Genomic DNA, 10160 nt, shown 5'->3' on the forward strand with positions numbered 1-10160 from the left:
ATTTCACCGGCACACAGGAATTGTAGTAGCAGGGCAAGCCCTTGCAATTTTATTATGCAGTAGTGCAACGTTTCGGGGTCACGCCCATTTGTCAAGCATCTTTGGAGACACAGATCTTTAGGGTTGTGGTTCCCTTGGGCTGGTACAGAAGCACAAAACATAATGTCCAACATTTCTAGCCTACTTCTTTTATTAAGCTTTAATACTCCTTTAAGCCTAATAATCCTAATGATATCCCAAATCAAGCAGTTGGAAAGGTGCAATGTGATCACCATGTGTGGCCAAATTACATTAACATAATGTTTCATACTCCCCTGGTATAGGGGCAGTGCTTTTGTTTGCTGAAAACTTCACCTGCCCAGGGAACTTCTGAGCAGCACTATGCCGCTATCTATTGCCACTTCTTGGACCTTTACTGCATCCCGGAGCCAGAGCAATAGAATGAAAAGCTGGATTTTTGCACACTACTGTGCATGCATACCTTGACCAAGCTGTAGACAGGATTATGAAAGAAGAAGATGGTATCTTGGTAATCCTTCTTTAGTATCCCAGGCTGATGCAGTTTCCAGCGAACAGGAGCACTGTTCCAGGGTCTCAAGATTGGGGAAGACCTAACATTTTGGCACCTCCACTTCTCCATTAATGGAGAACACACAACCACTTGTTAACGTCCAAAGTAAGTTGTCTTCCTTTTAGGGATGCACCGAATCCAGGATTCGGTTCGGGATCCGGCCTCTTTCAGCAGGATTCGGCCCAATCCTTGTGTCAGGCCGAACAGAATCTGAATCCTAATTTGCATAAGTAAATTCAAGGCCGGTATGGAAATCTCATGACTTTTAGTCACAAAAGAAGGATTTTTTCCACTTTTTCCTTTCCTACCCCTAATTTGCACATGCAAATTAGGGTTCGGTATGCGGCAGAATCTATCACGAAGGATTCTGCCGAATCCCAAATAGTGTATTCGGTGCATCCCTACTTCATCTATACTCTGTCCTCTACTCCTATTTGTCATCTCTCCCCCTGTTCCTCCTCTTCTGTCAATTATTACCGTCTTCCCTTGTCTCTCCTTGATAGGGGCTAACCTTGTCTTACCCTAAATAAAACCCTGAACTGCTGAGACAAGGTTAGGTTTTAGGGAAAGGACAGACGTGGCGTTTTTTACTTTGCGTTTTTAAAAAAGCTCTGTCTGGTGTAAATACGCATAAACTGCACTACCACTGAAACTAATGGAAAACGCACTTTGGCAATTCTCATAATTGCAAACTGAAATTCGCCACGGGATGCCAGTATTGGCGTTTTTTTAGCAGAAACACCAATAAGTCAAGAAACTACCAAATCAATAGACTCTATGGGATCTGCAAGTTTAAAACCACAATCTGCAATTGTTTTGCACTAACCTCACTGCATGGGGAATTGTACAAACAGCCACAGCAGTGCAGAGACCTGTGGACTGCACCTAGAAGTAGGCCACGCTCCATTCCAAAAGGACGGTGAGTGGAGGCACATATATGTCCTCCTTAACCTCCCTTAGTTTGTCAATCACTTGCGCGTGCAAATTAGGGAGCGGAAGAAGGCACAACCTTAATTGCTGCCCTGTACATTAATCTGAGAGCTACAATCCTGGGCTGATGTGTGGGCTGACCTGATACCTGTAAGACTCGCAGGTTTGGGTTGAATTCTGGGCATCCATGGTGGGTGCAGGTCACACTGGGGTACAACAATACTGTAGTGGCTGTGTTTTCTGAGATATAGCTTTTTGTAACTTGCACCACTGATCTGCGGGTGCGGGTCCTACAATGGAAACATTTTATGGGTTAGGGTAAGGTGCGGGTTATGGTTTTGGGGGTTAGGGTTGTGTGTGGGTTGAGTTTTTCCTGATTCGCACTTCATTTAACCCGGGGGGGTGGGTGTAAATGACTCCTAATATCTCAGACCTATAGGATCATTTCACCACCTCCAGTCTTGTATGAAGGCCACATGCTTTGTGAAGCTGGAGGAGAAGGAAGGTCAGAGTTTTAAATCAATATATACTAATGGGCTGGCAGGGGTGGTTATTAATATCATTATTATTACAGGTATAGGATCTGTTATCCAGAATGCTCGGGACCTGGGGTTTTCCGGATAACGGATCTTTCTGTCATTTGGATCTTCATACCATAAGTCTACAAGAAAATCATGTAAACATTAAATAAACCCATTAGACTGGTTTTGCTTCCAATAAGGATTAATTATATCTTAGTTGGCATCAAGTACAAGCTACTGTTTTATTATTTAAGAGAAAAAGGAAATCATTTTTAAAAATCTGGATTATTTGGATAAAATGTCTATGGAAGACAGCCTTTCCATAATTCGAAGCTTTCTGCATAATGGGTTTCCACATAACAAATCCTATACATGTATTGTTATTATTATTATTAGTATAAAGCGCGAACATATTCCACAGTGTTGCACAATAAATGGGTTCATACATTGAACATACAGATTCAACTCAAAAAAACAAAACAACCAATAACTGATACAAGAGGTATAGTGGGCCATCGAAATGCAGCAAATCCTGGTTTCAGCCGAATTCAAGCATTTTTTTTACGCAGGCTGAATCTGAGCGCCTGACCAAACCAAACCCGATCCCTAATTATCTTTTGTGGTGGTTCTCGGCTGAATCCCAGGATTGAGGATTTAGAGCATCGCTTATTTTACCATTCGAGTATAAGTTTATGCGAACAGGAAAACGTTAATGTTTGCTGAGCCCACAGCACAAAAAAGGTTAATCTTTACATATTTCAGTTGGTTCCCTGGCTATCTGGGAAACGGCAATCACAGACGTAAAGTGCTTTAAAAAACAGTGGTTTCCCAGTTTACCTTTCATGCGGGATTGAAATTTACTTTTAAATACTTCCCTGCACTTTGCAGGGCAAAGTGTTTATCCTGGACACGGTCGCTTCCTATGCATATGAAATAATCAAGACTTTTAAGACCAAGCTAAAAAAACAAATAACGGAAACATTTTTCTTCTTACTGTAAATGCGTTATCCGTTCGTGCACCCAAGCTGCCTGTTTACTGAAAAAAAGGACGAGCTCTATGTGACTGTGGGACTCCCAGCTATATGACATTGCCCAGAACTAGCCAGCTCCCTGCCCACAGCGTTTCAAGCCAACCCGCAATTGACCTCCATGCCTTTTTACTACGTGAGGCCATTTTTATACAGAGTATCCGGCCAAAATCATGTGAATGAAAAACAAACAGGGCCCACACTCTTTCAAAACATTTGGATAGCACGGAATTCTTCGAATATGTACTGGGAAACACTGTGGTCAAGGGTCTGTGCTGAACAGGTGCAGAGGAAGGGGAAAGAAATCAGAATTCTGTAAATATTATTAAAGGTAAAATCCCAAACAGAAATTTAGGAAAGGAGAGCAGTTTCCAGTTTCCAGTTTTCTGTGGCTGAAAAAATATGAGCAAGAAGCAAGCCTCAATCCCAAGGCAACCTGTTCTTCGCACCTCATCTTCACACCCTGTACCTCTTCTGATGTCTCTAAAAACATTATTATCAGGAAAAAGATGTATTTCAACTACTGAAAAAGATGTACAGTAACTGAACGGGTCCATTCAGACAGACCCGGACCTGCCAACCCATCATCTGACCTGCACCTGCCACCCAATATATCCCCCTATCAGAAGCACTTCCATTGTATTTATTAAATATATTTTTACTTAGCCTTGGAGTGCTCCCACAACCACAACCCCCCTTTTTTGCATTATTGTATTGTGCCGGAAGTCTAGCAGTTATGCTGCAGGCCAAGCTCCATGTGGTTGTAGCACCCCCACACACGTCCCTTTAAATGGTGGTCCCACGCCTTTGAAAGGAGTTGGTTTGGGCAGTCTCTCTCTCTCATAAAAGCCGCACGCGAGGGAGGATTAAGCCTGTAGAACCAATGCTGTGGTCTAGGCAATGTCTCTCTTTTAAAAGCTAATGGCGGGGGAGGACTAAGCCCTCTGAATGAAATTAAACTAATGCCCAGGTCAGGAGACACATCCCATGAAATGCTACCATGCAGGGAGGTGCCAGCCTTTGAACACTGTGTCCGGAGGTAAATAGTTAGGGACCGCCATATGGGGTTTACCTTGACGTGGTATGGTGGCTTACCAATTTTATGATCATAACTTTGTAACTAAAAACCCCTGTTTTTGTAAATACATGCATTCGCATAGATATTGGATTACTTATGAGACGGGACCAGGGTATGTGCATTGATCAATCCCCCTTCTTCTTCCGACAAGGGACCCACAAAACCAGAAGTGACATCACCTTCGACCGGAAGTGAAACTTGCCCAAACCACAGGGGAGGGTGCGAAGGACCAACCCCGCACCTTAGCGGGGCACCCAGGCGGGTTATCTGCATGTAAGGGAATTGGAGATTTTCTGCCCAAAACCCGGTCGCTTTGTGGGTATTCTGAGGGTAACCGACCTGGTGCAGGACTCTAACTAACATATGCAGGCATGATATATTTTGAATACCTGACCATAAAGGTCTAGGACAGGGGTCCCCAACCTTTTTAACCCATGAGCCAAATTTAAATGTAGAGTTGGGGAGCAACGCAAACATGAAAAAAATTTCTGGGATTTAAAATAAAGGATACGATTGGCTGTTTGATAGCCTCTATATGGACTGGCAGCCTACAGGAGGCTCTGCTTGGCGGTACACCTGTTTTTTCTGCAACCAAAACTTCCTTCCAAGCCTGTAATTCAAAAATAAACAGCTACTTTTAGGACATTGGGAGCAACATCCAATGGGTTGGTGAACAAGATGTTACTAGCCACTGGCTGGGCACAACTGGTCTAGGTATTAAGGTGGCAACACATGGCTTCTTCACTCAGAAGCTTATCTGCCCATGCATGGGGCTCACTGACAGGCCGGACTAAATGATATGTGGAAAAAAAAATCGACAAATATCAAGTGAGTAAGTTTGAAAATCCCATTGGACACAGAACACATCAGCAAGTTGATGTTGTCCTCATTCATCAGGTCTCAGTAGCTCCCAATGAATAATCTGATCAAGGCTGCCACCAGATATTTGCAGCTTTATCCCTGCGAGTTTGGGGCCAATTGCCCTGCATCTGGCAGGGGCAGGACTGTATTGAAAACCAGCTCAGCCACTTCTAACCTTTCTGAGCTGTCCCAGACTCACTACAAAGAAACAATGCAGTTTTTATCAATTTAATATCCTGCACTAAGCGGCCAGAAGATGTGACACTCCATAAATGAATTGCGAGGAATTGTCAAAGGGCCTATTGGCTGCCAGCGGGAGTAGTCAGGACCAAGGAGGAAGCTTTAGGGGTTAAATTAAAGTCCAAGTTCGAGGTACAAATAGGATCAGGCGTAATCGTGGTCAATATCCAGGCAGAAGTCCAAAAGGCAGGCAGATAAGAAGCAAGGTCGAGGTACAGGCAGGGTCGAAAGTCCAGGAATCAATATAACAGGAATTATCAAGCACCCAGGAATAATCCAAACAAAACCTACAACCGTGTATTGAACCCGTCAACTGGAAGGGTTTTTATTTCCAAATTTTGTGCCAAGCGCGTGACGTCATCGCGCCAGCGCCGCCGCTACCCACGTGGTAGCTATGGGCGCCGACATCTTGGATGCACCGTCGTCGAGGAGGAACGCGCTGCCCGGTGCTCCTGACAGGAATGCCATCATGGTCTTGAGTTTAATTCAATTCCATGGGGGCAAATGGTTCCATACCTGTCTGGGTTCAACTTGAATGTGGCAGCCTGGCCCAGGTCATCAATAAAAAGTGAGATAGCAGGCGTGGGTTCAGGAATCTCTCTGCTGCCTGAAATATATCCATGTCATATATCCAAATATATATATATATATATATATATATATATATATATATATATATATATATATATATATATATATATATATATATTGTGGTGAGTTCACTACTAGGATACCTGGGAAGTCCATGATGGAGCTTATTTATGCCCCTGGTTCCAAACAGAGTGGTTTCTCCTGGTTATTTAGGAAAACTGACTTGTATTAGTTAGAAGCCCATTAAGTGGCAAGGATTTTATTTTAAATTATTTGTTTTGTTTATTTTGCTGCAAGAGACAATAAACTGCCAAAAAGAGACTATAATCTCATGAGTGGTGCTTGTGCCGTGGGCTGTGTTACCCCTAGAAAACTGATCCCAGCTAGCCAAACCCTTACAATATATATATATATATATATATATATATATATATATATATATATATATATATATATATATATATATATATTTGTAATGATTTTTTTTAATACTATTATTTGAAGTCTAGCGTACAAGTGACTGAAGAGATACGGACATCAGAAAATAACCTTTTTTATTATCTATCATAACAATGTCTTTGAATGCTATTTATATTTGCTATAAAAGTATTTGCCTGATGCTTTTCCATTACTTTTCTTACTACCCTGTTCCTCTAGGAGAGAGCGGACATATTTGTGCAGCAGGAGTCCGTCAGCATTAGAATCTCTAACTGACAAGTTAAAAAGAGACAGGCAGGTTGGCAAAACAGTCAGGTTCAGGAACTTCAAGTGACAATTATTTACAAAAGCAGAACTATCAGTGAAAAATTATCAACATGAGCTATAGGTAACTTTTCATGTAGATTAATATTTTGAAATTTTTTAGTGTCAGTATCACTTTAAGTAACTATTATCAAAACACAAAAATGACTGCATATGGTGTCACTGAACAAGACATAGATATGTGACCATTCCCTAGTGGACTTTAAAGTGCTGTTACAAGCATATCTTATCTTTTGTTCTGTTAATATCATCACACACTGGAAAAGTGCAGCAAGTGGATCTTTTATTGCTGGGGTTCAGGCTGTGCCAAGAGCATAGTTTCCTGATAACTCAGCAGTTTTAAGATATATTATTACATTGTGAAATAACCACAAAATGAATGAGCCTTAAAGCCTCTGATGGTGGGGAATGACTGCAGTCATAAAACCAGGGACAGTCACCCTGTAGATGCCCAGATGTTGCTGTACCCCCCATTCCAGCCTCCTCTCTCATTGAGCTGCCGATAGGGGGCATTCAGTATAATTAGAGAATATTTAGCAGTTGTAGAATACCAGTACGATGGAGCAGGCTTTACCATAGAAGGGCATTAAAAGAATAAGTATTCTGGTGCAAAAACATTCATTGTTATTGCCTATATACAAAACAAGTACTGAAAGAAGGGGTATTCAAACAGTCAGATTGGGTACCATAGCAGAATATGAAATACTGGGTATCGTTACAGTTAGCCTATGTACAACGACAGGATAAGTATTGAGAAATAGGATAGCAGCTGGCCATATTTGGGCAGTTTTTTTGCTGCATATTCGGGCCGAGTTGGCAACTTATCTAGCCCATGATTCGGCCAGATATCTATTGGGCAGGTTTTTATTCCGTCGGGGTGAGGACTGCATCAAGTTGCTCATGAGGTACCTTCACCACAGCCTGCATTTACCTTCGTTATGACCCAATCATTGGCTGAGGGCCAATCGGATCATGACATTACTGCCCAGCACAAGGTGGCCATATTGGGGAGACCTTACCAAATGAGCGGATCTTTGAGTTCATGACCAGCTTTGTGCACTTGGGGGTGCCAAATGTTAGGCACCTCCAAGTGATTGTATTGACTTACCTGAAACCCCGGGCCGGTGCTCCTATCAGCAGAAAACTGCACCGGGCCAGGGTTATACCAGTGAGCACCACAGAGCGCTTCTCTTCTGTTTTCCACTTTCTTCGTGCGGCTGCGCATGCGCAGTAGAATAAGACCCAAACTTTAACTAAAAAGTCGGCTATTTCGTTCAACTAGGCATTCGTCTGCCTTGGGAAATTTGAAGAAAGAAGTTGCAGGAAGAGTATAACCCCGGACTGGTGCAGTTTTCTGTTGATAGGAACACCGGCTCGGGGTTTCAGGTAAGTCAATACAATCACTTGGGGGTGCCTAAAGTTTGGCACCCCCAAGTGCACGAAGCCTTTCCTTCTCCTTTAAGACTAATGACATGTATGGATGCACCAAATCCAGGATTCGGTTCAGGATTTTCAGCAGGATTCGGATTCGGCCGAATCCTTCTGCTTGGCCGAACCGAATCCTAATTTGCATATACAAATTAGGGTCGGGGAGGGAAATCGCTGACTTTTTGTCACAAAACAAGGAAGTAAAAAATGTCTTCCCCTTCCCACCCTAATTTGCATATACAAATTAGGGTTCGGATTTGGTTTGGTATTTGGCCGAATCTTTAGCGAAGGATTCTGGGGTTCGGCCGAATCCAAAAAAGTGGATTCAGTGCATCCCTAATGACAAGTACACACAGACTGGGGTTTCAGTATAGTTAGCCTATACATAGCCACACAATATGGTATGGTACAGGTATGGGATCCGGAAACCCATTATGCAGAAAGCTACGAATTACAGGATGGTCGCATCCCATAGACTCCATTTTAATCAAATCATTATAATATTTGAAAATGGGCCTCTTTCTCTGTAATAATAAAACAGTAGCTTGTACTTGATCCTAAATCGGATATAATTAATCCTTATTGGAAGCAAAACCAGCCTATTGGGTTGATTTAACATTTAACTTGGATATCCAAATTACAGAAAGATCCCTTATACATAAGATTTGGCCAAATCGAAGCTATTTTTTTATCTGGATTCGCACAATTCAAGAGCCTGGACAAACTGAATTCTAACCCATGAATTCTAATCTATATAAATGGAAAAAAAAAAGTTGTATGCGTCAGATACTTGCGCCTGCGAACCGGCTAATCCAGCGCTGAAGAAGGTTTCAGATTCGGTTTGCTATTTGGCTGAATATGAACCCCTGGTACCTGGAATTTGGCTGAATCCTGAAAATCAAGGGTTCCTTGTAACCCTTGTTATCCGGAAAACCCAAGGTCCTGAGTATTCTGGATAACAGGTTCTGTATGAAGACTGGGTCTGAACTACATAAGATCCCTTATCCAGAAAACCACAGCCCAAGAGCATTCTGGATAATAGGTCCCGAACATTGTAGATAAGACTGGGATATGAGTACAGTTCGCCTATGAACAGTCACACAATAAGAATAACTGACAGACTGGGAATCAATACATATACAATGACAGAAACATACAATGAGAGAATAAGACGTACTGAGAGACTGGGGTACGTAGCCTACGTAGCATGACGCACACTAATGAATGAATACTGCAGTTCGGCTACAGAGAAACACGTGACAGCGGAATTACACTAATGAGGTACCTCGGACAGTGCGGCTCCCAGACTTTCTGCCCTCACCCCTGACACCAGCCGCACACCCCTTTGCAGCACAAGTCCAGCAGCAGACAGACCGGCAATAGGCTCCGCCCCTCCAGCGCTCTACCAACCAGGACAGCTGGGGCCGCATGACATCATGTTCAGCGAAAGGACTGACAGCACGGGGGAAAGAGATAGGTGGGCGGGATTACTATAAAATAAGGGGTTGTGCTTGGGGATTTACGTGAGGCTATAGGACTGAGAGCCGGAAGTGAGTGAACCGAGTGGTTGGCTGAGGCTTCCTGGGAAATAAGGAAGTGCGTGGTGGATGCAGGAATTTGGGACTCTGGACGTTTATATTGTCACTGGAATTGCATTGAGTTCTGAGTTGTGTTGTACAGTAATTGTTTTAGGTTTCTTCAAGTGATTCTTGGGAATGGTGGGCTATCTGCGTGTAAGTGCTGGAAAGTGAGGTGGTGCACTAAAACGGTGTCCTTTATCATTCTCAACTAGAGTAATTAAGGCACAAAAGGCCTGGGATGAGCGTATTAGGGGCTTCATGGGGAGTGTGTCAGTAGTGTGAGGGCAGCAGCTGGGCCTCCTGTTATCCCCTCGCATAATGGTACCACGGCCTGTTTCCATTGTTATCCCCTCACGTGATGGTACCACGGCCTGTTTCCATTGTTATTCCTTAACATGATGGTACCACGGCCTGTTTCCATAGTTATTCCCTCATGTGATGGTACCACGGCCTGTTTCCATTGTTATCCCCTCACGTGATGTTACCACGGCCTGTTTCCATTGTTATTCCTTAACATGATGGTACCACGGCCTGTTTCCATTGTTATCCCCTCACGTGATGGTACCACGG

The 10160-nt window shown here is 43.1% G+C and overlaps 1 protein-coding gene across 1 annotated transcript in view; it reads right to left on the reverse strand.

Annotated features, from left to right (window-relative positions):
* Nucleotides 1-9478, reverse strand: part of ldah.L (lipid droplet associated hydrolase L homeolog) — a 109272-nt gene extending 99794 nt beyond the window's left edge. The window contains exon 1 of the mRNA XM_018264048.2: nucleotides 9296-9478. Within this exon, the coding sequence (XP_018119537.1) occupies nucleotides 9296-9440 (145 nt within the window). The 5' untranslated portion in view covers nucleotides 9441-9478. The remainder of the gene's footprint in view (nucleotides 1-9295) is intronic.
* Between the last annotated feature and the right edge of the window lie 682 nt (nucleotides 9479-10160).

Source organism: Xenopus laevis, chromosome 5L (genome assembly GCF_017654675.1).
Source record: "Xenopus laevis strain J_2021 chromosome 5L, Xenopus_laevis_v10.1, whole genome shotgun sequence".
Classification (NCBI taxonomy): Eukaryota; Metazoa; Chordata; class Amphibia; order Anura; family Pipidae; genus Xenopus; species Xenopus laevis.